At 37.9% G+C, this 18,761-nt stretch overlaps 1 protein-coding gene across 5 annotated transcripts in view; it reads left to right on the top strand.

Moving 5' to 3' along the window:
- The window catches only part of TMEM135 (transmembrane protein 135), a 343,152-nt gene that overhangs the window by 93,581 nt on the left and 230,810 nt on the right, over window positions 1–18,761 (top strand). For all 5 annotated transcript variants that reach the window (XM_017977705.4, XM_078339990.1, XM_035265296.3 and 2 more), the window contains 2 exons: window positions 6,629–6,756; window positions 9,549–9,641. In XM_017977705.4, the coding sequence (XP_017833194.1) occupies window positions 6,734–6,756; window positions 9,549–9,641 (116 nt within the window). In that variant the 5' untranslated portion in view covers window positions 6,629–6,733. The remainder of the gene's footprint in view (window positions 1–6,628; window positions 6,757–9,548; window positions 9,642–18,761) is intronic.

Genomic DNA, 18,761 nt, shown 5'->3' with positions numbered 1-18,761 from the left:
CCCCCCCCCCACTCAGTATGATTCTGTGGAAATTCATCAAGGTTGTTTCATATGTCCTTTTGGTTGTTCATTTTTATTGCTGAATAGCATTCCATGTCATGGATATATCACAATTTGTTAAACCGTTTACTTGTTGAAGGACATCTAAATTGTTGCTCGTTTTTGACTATTATAGACAAAGCTGCTATAAACATTTCTTCACAGGTTTTTGTATACACACATATTTTTATTTCTGAGATAAATACCCCAGGACTACAATTTCTGGGAGATGTAGTTACTTGTTTAATTTTTCAAAAAAGTGCCACACTGTTTTCCAGAATTGCTCTATCATTTCATATTTTCACCAGTAATGCATGAGTGATCCAGGTTTTCTGAATCCTTGCCAACATTTGGTGTTGCCACAGTCTTTTATTTTAGCCATTCTGATAGTTGTAATGCCTCATTGTGGCATGAACTAGCATTTTCCTAATGGCTAATGTGCTTATTTGCTGTCTGTTTATCCTGTTCTGTGAAATGTCTGTTTATATATTTTCCTATTTTCTAATTGGATTATTTGCTTTTTTATTGTTGAGTTTTGGGACTTCTTTATGTATTCCAGATGCTAGTCCTTTATGAGATATGTGATTAGTAAATATTTTCTTCTAGTCTGTAGATTGCCTTTTTAATCTCCCAACAGGTCTTTAATAGAGAAAAGTTTGAATCTGGATGAAGTTCAGTTCATCCATTTTCTCTTTTATGAATTGTGCTTTTGGTGTCAAGTCTAAGAATGCATTGTCTAGCCTTGTAGCCATCAGATTTGCTCCATTTTTTCCCCTAGACATTTTGTAGTTTTATGTCTCACCTTTGTGCCTGTGATCCATTTTAACATAAAGTTGAGGTTTAGTTTTTCTTTTTCTTTTTTTTGAGACGGAGTCTTTCTCTGTCACCAGCCTTGAGCACAGTGGAATAGTCTCAGCTTACTGCAACCTCCGTCTCCCAGGTTCAAGTGATTCTTCCGCCTCAGCCTCCCAAGGGGCTGGGACTACAGGTGCGTGACAAACACCCACTAATATTTGTATTTTTAGTAGAGACAGGGTTTCACCATGTTGGCCAGGATGGTCTTGATCTCTTCACCTCGTGATCCACCTGCCTCAGCCTCCCAAAGTGCTGTGATTACAGGCGTGAGCCACTGTGCCTGGCCAGTTTTTCTTTTCTTTCTTTTTTTTTGGAGAGAAGGAAAGAAAGGAAAAAAAGTAGTGAAGAAGAGGAAGAAAGAGGGAGAGAGAACGGAAATGTTGCTTTATTCTAAAAATGGGTATTGAAAACCTCTTTTATGCCAGTAATCGTGCTTAATAATGGCCGATCAATATTTCATTTAAACCTATGAGTAGGTGTGATGTGGTACTGACAAAAATGTATATTTTGTGTATTTAAAGTGGAGAGCTCTATAAATGTTTATTAAGTTTACTTGTTCCGGATCTGAGTTCAAGTCCTTGATATCCTTATTAATTTTCTGTCTCGTTGATCTATCTAATATTGATGTTGAAGTCTCCCACTATTATTCTGTGGGAGTCTAGGGAGTCTAAGTCTCTTTATAGGTCTTATGTATCTGCGTGTTAGGATCATTAGCTCTTCTTGTTGCATTGATCCTTTTACCACTGTATCTTTGTTGCTTTAAAATCTATTTTATCAGATACGAGAATTGCAGCTCCTGCTATTTATTTATTTATTTATTTTTGCTCTCCGTTTGGTTGGTAAATCTTTCTCCAACCCTTTGTTTTGAGTCATTATGTATCCTTGCATGTGAAATGGATCTGGATGTAGCACACTGTTGGGTTTTGGCTGTATCATTTGATTGGGGGATTTAGTTGATTTAAATTTAGGATTACTGCCATTTGATGTTAACTGGCTGTTTTGTCCATTCGTTGATGTAAATTTTTCATTATGTTGATGCTCTTTACTTTTTGGTATATTTTTGGAAAGGCTAATACTGGTTGTTCCTTTCTATGTGTAATGCTTCTTTCAGAAGCTCTTGTAAAGCAGGCCTGGTGGTAATAAAATCTCTGTGTACTTGCTTGTTCATAAAAGATTTTATTTTTCCTTCAGTTGTGAAGCTTAGTTTGGCTGGATATGAAATTCTGGGTTGAAAGTTCTTTTCTTTAAGGATGTCGAATATTGGCCCCCACTCTCTTCTGACTTGTAGGGTTTCTGCTGAGAGTTCTGCTGTGAGTCTGATGGGCTTCCCTTTGTGGGTAACCTGACCTTTCTCTCTGGCTGCCCTTCGTATTTTCTTCTTCATTTCAACCTTGATGAATCTAATGATTATGTGCCTTGGGGTTGCTCTTCTTGAGGAATATCTTTGTGGTGTTCTCTGTATTACCTGGAGTTGAATTTTGTCCTGCTTTGCTAGGTTGGGAAAGTTTTCCTGAATAATATCCTGAAGAGTATTTTCCAGCTTCGATTCATTCTCTCCATCGCATTCAGGTACACCTATCAAACGTAAATTAGGTCTTTTCACATAGTCCCATATTTCTTGGAGACTTTGCTTATTCCTTTTTATCCTTTTTTCTCTATTCTTGTTTTCTTGTTTTATTTCATTAAGCTGGTCTTTGAGCTCTGATATCCTTTCTTCTGTTTGACCAATTCGGCTATTAAAACTTGTGCACATTTTGCGAAGTTCTTGTGTTTTTCAACTGTTAATTCATTTATATTACTCTCTATATTGTGTATTCTTGTTAGCATTTTGTCAATCCTTTTTTCAAAGTTCTTAGTTTCTTTACATTGGGTTAGAACAAGTTCTTTTAACTCCCAGAAGTTTCTTATCATCCACCTTCTGAAGCCTACTTCTGTTAATGCAACACAGTCCTTCTCCATCAGGCCGTGTTCTGTTGCTGATGAGGAACTGTAATCCTTGTAGAGGGAGAGGCACTCTGATTTTGGGTATTCTCAGCCTTTTAAGGCTGGTTTCTTCCCTTCATTATAAATTTATCCATCTGTCGTCTTTATAATTACTGCCTTTCTATTTAGGTTTCTGAGTGGACATCCAATTTATTGATTCCCAGTGCCAGAATCTGAGCAACCCACTGCACTGGTCAAAACAGTGGCGTTAAGACTGATGGTGCTCTTCTCCCTGGGAATTTCCGGTCTGGCTTCCTTCTTGAGTCTGTAATAGGTGACTCTGCCTTCCTGGAGCTCCAAACGTCAGAAGGGGAACCAGTCCTGTTTACTCTGCACCAAGAGCTGCGCACCAAGAACTGCGCGCCAAGGCACTGGCGAAACTGCTGCGCTGGTCACAAGAGTTGCGCTGGTGACCCATGGGGCTCCTCTGCTGGGAATCTTCTGATCTGTTAGCGACAAAAATTCGTCTGAAAGTGTGGCATCTCTCGTTCTCTGCGCTTTCACTGGGAGCTACAATCCCGAGCTGTTAGTGATCAGCCATCTTGGATCGCTCTCTTTTCTTTTCTTTTAACCTGTAGATGTCCACTTATTCTGGCATCATTTGTTGAAAAGGCTGTCTTTTCATTGTGGAATTGCTTTTGCATCTTTGTCGAAAATTCTGTTGGCTGTATTGTGTAGGTCTACTTCTGGGTTCTCTATTCTTTTTTATTGATCTATTTGTCTGTCCCTCTGCCAGTATCACATAGTCAGATATTGTAGCTATATAATACGTCTTGAACTCAGAATGATTCCTTTTACTTTGTTTTTAAGAGTTGTGTTTTAGCTATTGTAACTACTTTGCTTTTTTCTATAAATTTACAAATAATATTGTTTATATCTACAAAAAGCCTTCAGGGATTGTGATAGGAATTGTGTTAAACCTGCATATCACTTTGGAGAGAATTGACATATTTACTATGTTGGGTGTCCAGTCCATGAACATGGTATGCCTCCCCATATATTTATGTCTTCTTCAGTTTCTTTCATCAGCATTGTGTAGTTTTCATTAAGCAACTTTTTGTACATATGTTGTAGATTTATATCCAAGTATTTCATTTTCTTTTGAGAAGTTATGTATGCTGTTGTATTTTTTCAATTGTGGTGTCCATGTGTTGATTACCCTCATATAGAAGTTTAATAGATTTTTGTATGTTTATCTTGAGTCCTAATACCTTGCTCTGAACTGACTTACATTTTCTGTGTTCCTCTTTTTATTTTTATTTTTTTTGATTTGGAGTCTCTTGCTCTGTTACCAGGCTGGAGAGCAGTAGTGCAATCTTGACTCACTGCAGTCTCTGCCTCCTGGGTTCGAGCGATTCCCCTGCTTCAGCCTCCCAAGTAGCTGGGACTACAGGCACACACCACCATGCCCTGCTAATTTTTTGTATTTTAGTAAAGACAGGGTTTCAGCATGTTGGCCAGGATGGTCTCAATCTCCTGACCTCATGATCCTCCCACCTTGGCCTCCCAGAGTGCTGGGTTTACAAGCGTGAGCCATCACACACAGCCTCCTTAAATTTTCTACATAGACAATCAGGTTAACTGAAAATAGGGTTAGCTTTGTTTTCTTCTTTGCAGGAATGGAGAATAATGGTTTTTTTTGTTTTTTTTCTGTAACTACTTGAATATATAACAGTACTAGATCCTGCCCATTGTTAAGTCAAAAATGAAATAGACATTATGTTCCAAATCTTGAAAATACTGGGAGACCATAAGAACTTATGAGGTGGTTGAGGATCAGAGTGGAATTGAAAATGGCACTTAGATTTTTGTTTCTAATTGGATAGATGAGTTGCTGTTATTTGAGGTAGGGAACTCAGAAGTAAAAGGATATTTGGGAAATACAGTGGTATCTACTTTGGACATGTTGGTTTTTTCCAGTGCCTATGGGACATCTACGTTGACATGTCCAATAGACATTTGAACTTTGAACTTAGAATTGGGAGACAGGTTAGGGTTATGTTAGGAATTCCTACATTGAGATGGTAGTTGATGCTGTGGGAGAAAATACATGTAGAATGAATAGAGAGATCTGATGAAAAAATGCTTACAATGGAATAGCATTAGAAATTGGAGAATGAAAAGAATGCATTGTCACAAAAAGCATAGAAACTTCTCCCTTGTCAAAATTCTACCTGTTTGTCAACATGCATCTTAGACGGTTCAGTGAAATCTTCCTGACATCATCACCTGCCTACTCCCTTTAATAATTTCCTAATATGTGTTTTCTATAGCAATTTATTCTTTTTCTAGTCTAGCATTTACCTAACACAGCCATGTTATACCTTATTGCTTTTGTTTGTGTCTACTTCCCTGTCAAGATTTTATGTTCTTTGAAGGCAAGGGTTGGGTCTTATCCATCATTGTTTTTCCTTTGTATGACAGTTGAAGTAATAGATGGTCAGTTTCAGAGGCTTGAAGAGGAAGGGGGTAACAGAAAAATTGAGAATATACCATTAGATTTCTTGGTCACTGACTTTAAAGAAAGTGTTATCTCTAGAAAAGTGGGGAATAAATGGAGAGTTTTATAGTGTTTTTGCTCTCAAGTTAGTTTTTTCCTTTTTTACACTCCCTTACTCCTTCTCTAATAATGTTCTAAATTTTTTTTGATATATTGTTTCATTATGATGGGGAAGTACTCTTTTCCACAAAAAAGACTAGTAAGGCATCTGCTATTCTTCCTAATTCAGCTCGTATCCCTTTCTCCATGCAATTCCTGCCTTCACCTGTATTAAACTCACTATGCTAAACTTCTGTGTTACTTTCTATTATTACTAACCATCAGTCCTTAGTATCTATATTTCTTGTGCATATTATGATTTATATTGCTTTATTTCATGGAATGTTAATAGTTTGCTCAATAAATACTTAGATGTCATGTCTATCCATATAATTGCTGAATTGTTTCAGGGCTTTTTTGGTTTTAATCTAGAAATCTTCTTTTTATATTCAGAGTTCACACAAAAAACGTTTTCAATCTAAATATAAAAGCTAAGTCATGAAAAAATAGGTTGATATTTTTTATAAAACATTCCTGTGATAAACTTCTGCAGTCTTTTGTATTGAAACTTGTTCCTGTTTCTGTGTTCTGGTAGAATGTGATACTTACTTGTGTTGTTAAGTAGATTCTTAGTATTATTTTTTCAGGCCTTTTTTAATAGACTCCAGGAGGACAGAAATCATTACTTTTTAAATTTACTTTTTGTGTTACCCACCCCCCCCCCTTTTTTTTGCCACACAGTTGTCGTGTTTGAATAACTGAATGAATTTCTCTGGTTTCTATTAGTGAAGCTCTCTGACAGTAAAAGGCTGATAAAATCTTTAATGTAGTTTTATTATAGCATCAAATTTTTATTTGAATTGCAATTTTTATTGTTTAAAAGTATATTCCATTTTTTAGTTTAAATCTGTTTTAAGGCATTACAAATATTTATCTCAATATATGGAAATTATTCAACAAATGACTCATGTTGTGATTTCTTGTTGTATATTTTACCCTTAATAAATTCAGCTTTCTAAAATAAATAAATAAGTAAATTCAGCTTTCTTCCTTTCTATCCTGAACATTGTATTTTTATAGAGGAACTAGTAAAATGCCAGCATTTTTACTTTAATTTTTAAATATATGCTTTTATTCAGTAGCTTCCACATACAAGCTAATTTAAGTGTGAAATGTTGGTTGGATTAAACAAAAAATTCTTCCTCTTTCCAGATTGCAGCAATTCTCCGGAAACGGAAATTAGACTATTACTTACACAAACTACTCCCTGAGATCCTACAGTCTGCTTCGTTTCTGACTGCTAATGGGGCCTTGTATATGGCTTTCTTTTGCATTTTAAGGTTGGTACTCATAATCACTATAGATATTAACATAGGTTCTTTTGTTGAAATGAAAACAAGTATGTGTTTACATAAATATTATTTGGGTTACTGTCCCCGTCCCCGTTTTTCCTTTAATCTGTGAAGTGACATTTATGTCAATGAAAGCTTATAAAACCAGAAACTGTGGGCCTCTTGACCTCAAGATGTGATATAAACTTCAAATTATTAGTGTAATTATATAGCAAAAATGCTTTAAGATGTTATACATATTCTGAGGCCTGTTATAGTTACCAGGTTGTTGAATAGGGTTTCTTAGCTTTTCATCTTCATAGATCAGGAATTCGAAGTAACTGTCTATGATACAGGTTAGGGCCACCTGAAGTGAATAAACTTCAAAAAGACTATAAAGTATACATTTCTATGTATAAAACAGTAAGTTAACTTTTGGTATATTCTATTGTTGGAACTTTTGGTCCTGATTCAGTCTTATATATATTACCTGTGCTGCATCTTTATACATTATAGTGATGCAGATAGAATTTAGTTTTTTGAATGCTCTTATCTGACATATTTGTTAGTGCTTTACTTCTTTTTATTTTTTTCCTGTTGATTGCTGAAAACTCAAACTTACAGTGTTTTTTTTTTTTTATAGCTTCCTATTAGTGTTGCACAAAGTAGTTGTGCAGGTATATTTTAACTGCAATTAAAAATACAATTTCCAAATGTCTTTTACATATTTTTCCCTCAGATCATTAATATTTATAAGCTTTCAGATTATGCAGAAATTAATTGATAAAGCCTTTATAGTGTTGAACAAATCGTGCCTTTAAATTGACATGAAAATCTATGTAAGGAACTCTTTTTATCATGTGCTCTCTAGAAAGTTTCTATGACTTGTTAATACTATAATAATAATGAAATACTATAATAATAATGACTAGATTTTTAAAAAATCGCAGTAAGTATACCTTCTATTGCAGCATCTTTCTTTATGTTCTATGAACCTGTTTGGTTAGGTTGTTAGAGCATGTATCTTAAAAACACTAGGAGACCGTAAAAACTTATGAGGTCATTGAGGATCAGGGTGGAATTGAAAATGACACATTTTGTTCCCAATTGAGTAGATAAGATGCTGTTACTTGAGGTAGCAAAATCAGAAGTAAAAGCATATTTGAGAAATACAGTGAGATCTGCTTTGGACATGTTGGTTTTTCTGGTACCTAAGGAACATCTATGTTGACATGTCCAGTAGACATTTAAAGTTAGAACTTAGACTATATTTAAGGTAACATCCATGTTTTCCTTGTAACTGATTGACGAGTCTGTTTTTCTTAAGATTTTATGTTCAATAACTTAAGTCATTTATGAATTTCATATTGGAGGGAAAACCACTCCAGTCTTCCTGGGTGGAAGGTTTCTGATGTCCGTTTCAAAAAATACCCAAGTTATGTGTCCTTGATAGCTTTTCTAATCTTTTTAAATCTGAGCTTCAATTTAAGAAATTATTTCAGACTTGGTATGGTGGCTCATGCCTGTTACCTGAGCACTTTGGGAGGCCAAGGTGGGAAGACTGCTTGAGGCTGGCAGTTCAAGACCAGCCTGGGCAACATGATGAGACTCTGCCTCTTAAAAAAGAAAATTAACCAGCCTTGGTGGTATGCCTGTAGTCCCAGCTAACTTGGGAGGCTGAGGCAGAGGATCCCTTGAACCCAGGAATTCTGGGTTACAATGAATTATGATTGCAGCACTGCATTCCAGCCTGGGTGACAGGGCAAGACCTTATTTCTAAAAAATGAAAAATCTTGATTCTTCTATATATATATAATTTTCATAATGTATAATTTAGCAGTTGACCAGCTTTGTTCAGATAATTTCTTGTAATATTTACTTGCTATTTCTCCCTTTCTTAGGAACAGATTATTTTGAAAGGAAAAAAAAAATCTTCCTCATGTCTCCAGATATTTTCTTTTCCTCTTAAAAGACCCAGACAGCTACTAGTAATTTGTAATTTATGAGGCACTTTGCAGATGCCTACTTTCAAGGAACATACTCTAGTAAATGAAAAATGATGTACACATAAAACTAAAATATTTAAAATACTTCAGTAAGTGCTGTAAGAAAAAGTTTTCAAGGGTTGTGGAAGCAAAGAAGGGAAAACATTTATTGAATATCTACCATATGTTGAAAAATAGTCATAATAATGGTAATAACAGCTAACACTTTATGTGTCCTGCATGGCGCTGGGAAATATCTCATATGGTTCTCTTAATGGCTATATGAGATAGGTAATATTATTCTCATTTGATAAATACAGGAAACTGAGAAGCCAGAGGGTTTGTATAGCCGGCAGGTTTGGAGCCAGGGAGTGCCTAAATGATTGTGGCGGGCTATTATTGAAAGGAGTGTTACCCATTAGTTGTTATTGTAGTAGCTTTAACAAGAGTTGGTAAGGGACCTCACTATGGCAGGGACAGTAGTTTGGAGGAGAATTTGAAAGAGAAATTGCATCTGTAATAATTTAAGGGAGTCACTTAATATGTGGGATAAGGGAAAAAGAAAGTTAATGATGACGTGTGTCAAACATAAGTGGATAGGTGGATGTTGATGCCATTAACCTAGGAAAATAGAGGAGAGAGAACAAGTTCATGGGGATAGGGGAGAGAGATAATGAGTTTGATTTTGGATATGTTTATTTTGAGGTACTGTGGTACATTTAAATAGAGGATGGATGGAGATGGGAAACTTCCATTCATAATAACTGAAATGACCAACTAGGAATTTGATACAAAAATTCCAAATTTGAATTTCAGGAAGATACTTGGAAAATTCTACTCATGGACTCCTGGCTTTGGTGCCGCTTTGCCAGCATCTTACGTGGCCATTCTCATTGAACGAAAAAGCAGGTAAAATTTTACACATCTATTTGATAGAACTGATTACCTGTCCCCAACCCCAGCTAGAATTTTTTTTTTTTTAACTTATCACTTACAGCGATGAGAAATATTTCTAGATACATTTTTTCGGTTCTGCAGGTATTTGACTGAAAATTAATTTTATATGTATTAATTATGTATTTTGTTATCTATAAAATATAAAAATTAACATTATGGAGCAATAATAGTCTCTTTTTACTGAAAGATTAGAGAGTTCTGTGATGTGATTTAACTAAAATATGGCATATGCAAGCCCTGGGCCAGGTGGCTGTAATCCTAGCACCTTGGGAGGCTGAGGTGAGTAGATCGCTTGAGCCTTGAATTTGAGACCAGCCTGGCCAGCATTGCAAAACCCCATCTCTTCAAAAAAATACTAAGAAAATTAGCTGGATGTGATAATGTACTTGTGTAGTCCCTGCTATTCAGGAAGCTGAGGTGGGAGGATCACCTGAGCCCTGGGAGGTCAAGGCAGCAGTGAGCCATGATCATGTGCTACACTTCAGTCTGGGTGACAGAGTGAGACTCTTGTCTCAAAAGACAAGCAAATAAACAAACAAATTCTAATCAAAGGTCTTTTCCATAGCCATAAGAGCGTTTTATTAAGCATAAGTACATAAGAACATTAGTAATAGTTTTTTATTATTGTCTAGATCTGTACTTTGTTTAATTTGCTTCAGACTCATTGAATGATCTCAAATCAATTATTGTTACTATTATTATTTTTTGAGATGGAGTCTTGCTCTGTTGCCCAGGCTGGAGTGCAGTGGTACCATCTTAGCCTGCTTCAACCTCTGTCTCCCACATTCAAGCCATTCTCCTGCCTCAGGCTCCCACGTAGCTGGGATTACAGGTGCCTGCCACCACGCCTGACTAACTTTTGTATTTTTAGTATAGAAGGGGTTTTACCATGTTGGCCAGGCTTGTCTTGAACTACTGGCTTCAAGTGATCCACCCACCTTGGCCTTCTAAAGTGTCGGGATTACAGGCGTGAGCCACCACGCCCAACCACGAAGCCACTCTTAATACATTTTTTTAAGTGTCATAGTATCTACATTTTTGTGGTTCTCAGTTTGATTATATGAATGACTATAATACTTATATGTCTGGATTATTAGAATGATTAAACTCAAAGGATTGGTGGATGTTATAACCTCAGCAAAATCAAATCAGCAATTCCAGAAACATAAGGTTTCGACCTGAAAAGAGAGCACATCATGATTGTTGAAGCATGGATTTTGGAGCCGTGCTATCTGGCTGAAGAGCCCAGCTCTGCCACTTGCTGTGTGATATTCATTACTTGAAAAATGAAAATAGTGATAATCTATTGGTAGGATTAAATTAAATTAATTTATTTATTTTGAGATGGATTCTTGCTCTGTTGTCTAGGCTGGAGTCAGTGGCGTGATCTTGGCTCACTGCAACCTCTGCCTCCTGAGTTCAAGCGATTCTCCTGCCTCAACTTTCTGATTAGCTGGGATTACAGGCGCCTGCCACTGCACTTGGCTAATTTTTGTATTTTTAGTAGAGACGGGGCTTTACCATGCTGGTCAGGCTGGTCTAGAACTCCCCACCTCAGGCGATCTGCCCACTTTGGCCTCCCAAAGTGCTGGGATTACAGGCATGAGCCACCACGCCTGGCCTTATTTTATTGTTTTTTTGAGACAGAGTCTCCCTCTGTCATCCAGGCTGGAGTGCAGTGGCTTGATCTCGGTTCACTGCAACCTCTGTCTTCTGGTTCAACCAATTCTCCTGATTCAGCCTCCCAAGTAGATGGGACCACAGGCGTGAACCACCACACCGTCCCTGGCTAAATTTTTGTATTTTTATGGAGATGGGGTTTTGCCATGTTGGCCAGGCTGGTCTCAAACTCCTGACCTCAGGTGATCTCCTTGCCTCAACCTCCCAAAATTTTGGGATTACATGCATGAGCCACTGTACCTGGCCTTTGGGATTGTTTAGATACTTAAGTGAATTAATAGATGTTAAAATGCTTAGAACAGTGTCTGACACATAGTAAGAGTTATAGATGTGTTGAGTATTATTTTTGCTTTTTTTGCCCATAAGTAATGAGAGAGTTATTCTGGTGATGGTAATTTCCTAATCAATTAAAAATTGTGAATATGGATTTTGATAATATATTTTTGAAATATGTCACATATTTGAAACTAAAGATACTTTAAACAAGGTAGCTACTATTTACTCATATTTAGCACTCGAATAATAGCAATTTTGTAGTTACGTACCTACTTTTCAACACAAACTGTTGAACACCTTTGTAACAATCAACTAGAATCAATAGTTATTAACATTTTGCCATTTTACTTTGTGTGTGAATGTATGTGAATGTATGTGTTTTCTGTGTGTGTGAACCATATGGAAACATGTTAGAGACATCATGCCACTTCACTCGAGAATACCTTAGCATTATCTCTTAAAATAAAGATAGTTTCCTCCAGAATCGCAACACTGTTATCGCACACAAAACAATTAGCAATGATTTTTTCATACCATCCAGTTAATATTGTCCTAAAATGGCTTTTAATGCTATTCTTTGAACCATAATCTAGTCAAAGTTTATGTGTGTTGATATATTTCTTTTGTTTCCCTATTCTTTTCTTTTCTTTTTTTTTTTTTTGAGATGGAGTCTTGTTCTGTTGCCCAGTCTAGAGTGCAGTGACGTGATATTGGCTTACCACAACCTCCGCCTCCTGGGTTCAAGCCGTTCTCCTGCATCAGCCTCCTGAGCAGCTAGGATTACAGGCATGCACCACTATGCCCGGCTAATTTTTGTATTTTTAGTAGAGATGGGGTTGCTCCATGTTGAACAGGCTGGTCTCGAACTCCTAACCTCATGATTCTCCTGCCTCGGCCTCCCAAAGTGCTGGGATTACAGGCGTGAGCCACTGTGCCTGGCCTCCTTTTTCTAAAAGTACTTTTTCTTGAGATAGGATCTTCATTTGTCACCCAGGCTGGAATGCAGTGGTGTGATCATAGCTCACTGGAACCTCAATCTCCTAGGCTCAAGGGATCTTCTTGCCTCAGCACCACCCTCCCACCACTCCCCTGAGCCCCTAGCCGGTGGCCAGGACTACAGGTGCACACCACCACGCTTGGCTAATTTTTTATTTTTATGTTAGGGAGAGATGAGGTCTCACTATGTTGCCCAAGCTGGTCTGGTCCTGAGCTCAAGTGATCCTTCTGCCTTGGCCTCCCAAACTGTTGGGATTACAGGTGCTCCTGACCTATTTTCTTTTAATCTAAGATAGTGTCCCCACTTTTTCCCTCTGCAGCATTGCTTTATTGACCAGGACAGTTGTCTTGTTGTATGTAATACATTTCTGATTTGTCTGAGTTATTTCTTTTTTTTTGTTTTTTATTGTATTTTAGGTTTTAGTGTACACATGAAGAACATGCAAGATTGTTGCATAGGTACACACATGGCAGTATGATTAGCTGCCTTCCTCTCATTCACCTATATCTGGCATTTCTCCCCATGCTTTCTCTCCCCAACTACCTATGCCTCACTGTCCCTCCCCTATTTTCCCCCAACAGACCCCAGTGTGTGATGCTCTACTCCCTGTGTCCAGGTGTTCTCATTGTTCAACACCCACCTATGAGTGAGAACATGTGGTGTTTTATTTTCTGTTCTTGTGTCAGTTTGCTGAGAATGATGATTTCCAGGTTCATCCATGTCCCTACAAAGGACATGAACTCATCGTTTTTGATTGCTGCATAATATTGCGTGGTGTATATGTGCCACAGTTTCCCTGTCCAATCTATCATCTATGGGCATTTGGGTTGGTTCCAGGTCTTTGCTTTTGTAAACAGTGCTGCAGTGAACATTCGTGTGCATGTGTCCTTATAGTAGAATGATTTATAATCCCTTGGATATATAGCCAGTAATGGGAGTAATGGGATTGCTGGGTCAAATGGAATTTCTATTTCTAGGTCCTTGAGGAATTGCCACACTGTCTTCCACAATGGTTGAACTAATTTACACTCCCACCAGCAGTGTAAAAGTGTTCCTATTTCTCCATATCCTCTCCAGCATCTGTTGTCTCCAGATTTTTTAATGATCGCCATTCTGACTGGCGTGAGATGGTATCTCTGTGTAGTTTTGATTTACATTTCTCTAATGACCCGTGATGATGAGCATTTCTTCATATGTTTGTTGGCCTCATGTATGTCTTCTTTTGTAAAGTGTCTGTTCATGTTCTTTGCCCACTTTTGAATGGGCTTGTTTGTTTTTTTCTTGTAAATCTGTTTTAGTTCTTTGTAAATTCTGGATATCAGCCCTTTGTCAGTTGGGTAAACAGCAAAAATGTTTTCCCATTCTGTTTGTTGCTGATTCACTCTAATGACTGTTTCTTTTGCTGTGCAGAAGCTGTGGAGTTTGATTAGGTCCCATTTGTCTATTTTGTCTTTTGTTGCCAATGCTTTTGGTATTTTGGTCATGAAGTCCTAGCCTATGCCTTTGTCCTGAATGGTTTTGCCTAGATTTTCTTCTAGGGTTTTTATGGTGTTAGGTCTTATGTTTAAGTCTTTAATCCATCTGGAGTTAATTTTAGTGTAAGGTGTCAAGAAGGGGTCCAGCTTCTGCTTTCTGCACATGGCTAGCCAGTTTTCCCATTACCATTTATTAAATAGGGAATCCTTTCCCTATTGCTTGTTTTTGTCAGGTTTGTCAAAGATTGGATGATTGTAGATATGTTGTGTTGCCTCCGAGGCCTCTGTTTTGTTCCATTGGTCTATATCTCTGTTTTGGTACCAGTATCATGCTGTTTTGATTACTGTAGTCTTGTAGTATAGTTTGAAGTCCGGTAGTGTGAGGCCTCCCACTTCGTTCTTTTTGCTTAGAATTGGCTTGGCTATGATGTGGGCTCTCTTTTGGTTCCATATGAAGTTTAAGGTGGTTTTTTCCAGTTCTGTGAAGAAGGTCATTGGTAGCTTGATGGGGATAGCATTGAATCTGTAAATTACTTTGGGCAGTATGGGCATTTTCACAATATTGATTCTTCCTAACCATGAACATGGAATGTTTCTCCATCTGTTTGTGTCCTCTCTAATTTCGTTGAGCAGTGCTTTCTAGTTCTCCTTGAAGAGGTCCTTTAGGTTCTTTGTTAGTTGTATTCTTAGGTATTTTATTCTCTTTGTAGCAATTGTGAATGGCAGTTCATTCTTGATTTGGCTCTCTTTAAGTCTGTTATTGGTGTATAGGAATACTTGTGATTTTTGCACACTGATTTTGTATCCTGAGACTTTGCTGAATTTGCTTATCAGTTTCAGGAGATTTTGGGCTGAGATGATGGGATCTTCTAGATATACAATCATGTTGTCTGCAAATAGAGACGGTTTGACTTCCTCCTTTCCTATTTTAATACCCCTTATTTCCTTTTCTTGCCTGATTGCTCTGGCTAGAACTTCCAGTACTATATTGAATAAGAGTGGTGAGAGAGGGTATCCTTGTTGAGTGCCAGATTTCAAAGGGAATGCTTCCAGTTTTTGCCCATTCAGTATGATATTGGCTGTTGGTTTGAGATATGTTTCGTCAGTACCTGGTTTATTAAGGGTTTTTAGCATAAAGGGCTGTGGAATTTTGTCAAAGGCCTTCTCTGCATCAATTGAGATAATCATGTGGTTTTTTTTCTTTGGTTCTGTTTATGTGGTGAATTATGTTTATAGACTTGTGTATATTGAAGCAGCCTTGCATCCCCAGTATGAATCCTACTTGATCATGGTGGATAAGCTTTTTGATGTGCTGTTACAATTGGCTTTCCAGTATTTTATTGAAGATTTTTGCATCTATGTTCATCCTAGATATTGGCCTAAAGTTTTCTTTTCTTGTTGGGTCTCTGCCGGGTTTTGGTATCAGGATGATGTTGGTCTCATAAAATGATTTGGGAAGGATTCCCTCTTTTTGGATTATTTGGAATAGTTTCAGAAGGAATGGTACCAACTCTTCTTTGTATGTCTGGTAAAATTTGGCTGTGAACCCATCTGGACCTGGGCTTTTTTTGGTTGGTAGGCTGTTAATTGCTGCCTCAACTTCAGACCTTGTTACTGGTCTATTCAGGGTTTTGACTTCTTCCTGTTTTAGGCTTGGGAGGAGGCAAATGTCCAGGAATTTATCCATTTCTTCCAGGTTTACTAGTTTATGTGCATAGAGTTGTTTGTAATGATCTCTGATGATGGTTTGAATTTCTATGGAATCTGTGGTGATATCCCCTTTATCGTTTTTTTATTGCATCTATTTGGTTATTCTCTCTTTTCTTTTTTATTAATCTGGCTAGTGGTCTATTTTGTTGATCTTTTCAAAAAGCCAGCTCCTGGATTTATTGATTTTGTGAAGGGTTTTTTGTGTCTCTATCTCCTTCAGTTCTTCTCTGATCTTAGTTATTTCTAGTCTTCTGCTAGCTTTTGAGTTTTTTTTAATCTTGTTCCTCTAGCTCTTTCAATTTAGACGATAGGGTGTCAATTTTAGATCTTTCCTTGCTTCTCACGTGGGCATTTATTGCTATATATTTTCCTCTAGAGACTGCTTTAAATGTGTCCCAGAGATTCTGTTATGTTGTGTCTTCGTTCTCGTTGGTTTCAAAGAACATCTTTATTTCTGCCTTCATTTCATTGTTTATCCAGTCAACATTCAAGATCCAGTTGTTCAGTATCCATGAAGCTGTGCGATTCTTAGTTAGTTTCTGAATTCTGAGTTCTAACTTGATTGCACTATGGTCTGAGAGACTGTTTGTTATGATTTCCGTTCTTTTACATTTGCTGAGGAGTGATTTACTTCTAATTATGTGGTCAATTTTAGAGTAGGTGTGATGTGGTGCTGAGAAGAATGTATATTCTGTCGATTTGGGGTGGAGAGTTCTGTAAATGTCTGTTAGGTTTGCTTGTTCCAGCTCTGAGTTCAAGTCCTGGATATCCTTGTTAATATTCTTTCTGGTTGATCAGTCTAATATTGACGATGGGGTGTTAATGTCTCCCACTATTATTGTGTGGGAGTCTAAGTCTCTTTGTAAGTCATTAAGAACTTGCTTTATGTATCTGGGTGCCCCTGTATTGGGTCCGTATATGTTTAGGATTGTTAGCTTTTCTTGTTGCATCGATCCTTTTACCATTATGTAATGTCCTTCTTTGTCTCTTTTGATCTTTGCTGGTTTAAAGTCTATTTTATCAGAGACGAGAATTGCAACTTCTGCTTTTTTTTGCTCTCCATTTGCTTGGTAAATCTTCCTCCACCCCTTTATTTTCAGCTTTTGTGTATGTTTGCATGTGATACAGCACACTGATGGGTTTTGACTTTTTATCCAATTTGCCAGTCTGTGTCTTTTGACTGGGGCATTTAGTCCATTTACTTTTAGGGTTAATATTGTTATGTGTGAATTCGATACCGCCAATTTGATGCTAGCTGGCTGTTTTGCCCATTAGTTGATGCAGATTCTTCATTGTGTTGGTGCTCTTTACCATTTGGTATGTTTTTGGAGTGGCTGGTACTGGTTGTTCCTTTCTATGTGTAGTGCCTCTTTCAGGAGCTCTTGTAAAGCAGGCCTGGTGGTGACAAAATCTCTGAGTACTTGCTTGTTTGCAAAGGATTTTATTTTTCCTTCACTTATGAAGCTCAGTTTGGCTGGATATGAAATTCTGGGTTGAAAGTTCTTTTCTTGAAGGATGTTGAATATTGGCCCCCACTCTCTTCTGGCTTGTAGTGTTTCTGCCAAGAGATCTGCTGTGAGTCTGATGGGCTTCCCTTTGTCGGTGACCCAACCTTTCTCTCTGGCTGCCCTTGTATTTTCTCCTTCATTTCAACCCTGGTGAATCGGTTGCTCTTCTTGCGGAATATCTTTGTGGTGTTCTCTGTATTTCCTGGACTTGAATATTGGCCTGCCTTGCTGGGTTGGGGAAGCTTTCCTGGATAATATCCTGAAGAGTATTTTCCAGCTTGGATTCATTCTCTTCGTCACATTCAGGTACGCCTATCAACCGTAGATTGGGTCTTTTCACATAGTCCCATATTTCTTGGAGACTTTGTTTATTCCTTTTTACCCTTTTTTCTTTAATGTTGCCTTCTTGTTTTATTTCATTGAGTTGATCTTCGACCTCTGATAGCGTTTCTTCTCCTTGGTCAATTTGGCTGTTGAAACTTGTGCATGGTTCGCAAAGTTCTCGTGTTGTATTTTTTAGGTCCATCAATTCAGTTGTATTCCTCTCTAAATTGTCCATTCTCGTTTGCATTTTGTCTAATATTTTTTCAAGGTTCTTAGTTTCTTTGTATTCGGTTAGAACATGTTCTTTTAGCTCAGAGAAGTTTCTTATTACCTACCTTCTGAAGCCTGATTCTGTCAATTTATCACATTCATTCCCCATCCAACCTTGTTCCCTTGCTGTTGAGGAGTTGTGATTCCTTGTAGGAGGAGAGGCATTCTGGTTTCGGGTGTTGTCATCCTTTCTGTGCTGGTTTCTTTTCATCTTTGTGGATTTATCTACCTGTCATCTTTGTAGTTGCTGACTTTCAGATTGGGTCGCTGAGATTTGTGGTGCTTTTTTGCCCAGGAATCTCCTGGCCTTGCTCCCTGTTTCAGTCCCCTTTTTAATCAGAGGAATGGGAGACTCTGCCTTCCCAGAGCTCCAATCGCCAGCTAAAAGGGCACCCAGACCCGTGTATTTTGTATGGAGAACTGCTGTGCCGAGGCGCTAGCAAAACAGCTGTGCTGGTCAAACCAGTTGCGCTGGCAACCCTTGGGGCTCCTCTGCCTGGGAATCTCCTGGTCTGTGGCAATAAAAATCTGTCTGGAAATGCAGCGTCCACTCACCCTCTGTGCTTTCACTGGGAGCTGCAATCCTGAGCTGCTCCTAATCGGCCATCTTGGATCTTCCCCCTGTCTGAGTTATTTCTTCATGGAATTGGTGAATTGGTTCAACAATTGGTCCCCAAGCCCAATATCATTGTGGGTTTGCTGACTGGTAGAGGTTCATACTGCCTTGATGGTCTTGGATAAAATTTGGAAGAATTCTTTGGATTAAAGCAGAGACTCTTATTCTTTTCCCTTACTTTCTCCCAAATAAACAGGGTCTCTCTCTCTCTCTCTC

Source organism: Callithrix jacchus, chromosome 10 (assembly GCF_049354715.1).
Source record: "Callithrix jacchus isolate 240 chromosome 10, calJac240_pri, whole genome shotgun sequence".
NCBI classification, from domain to species: domain Eukaryota; kingdom Metazoa; phylum Chordata; class Mammalia; order Primates; family Cebidae; genus Callithrix; species Callithrix jacchus.
Note: the sequence above shows the minus strand (reverse complement) of the source record. Positions and strands in the feature narration are given on the sequence as shown.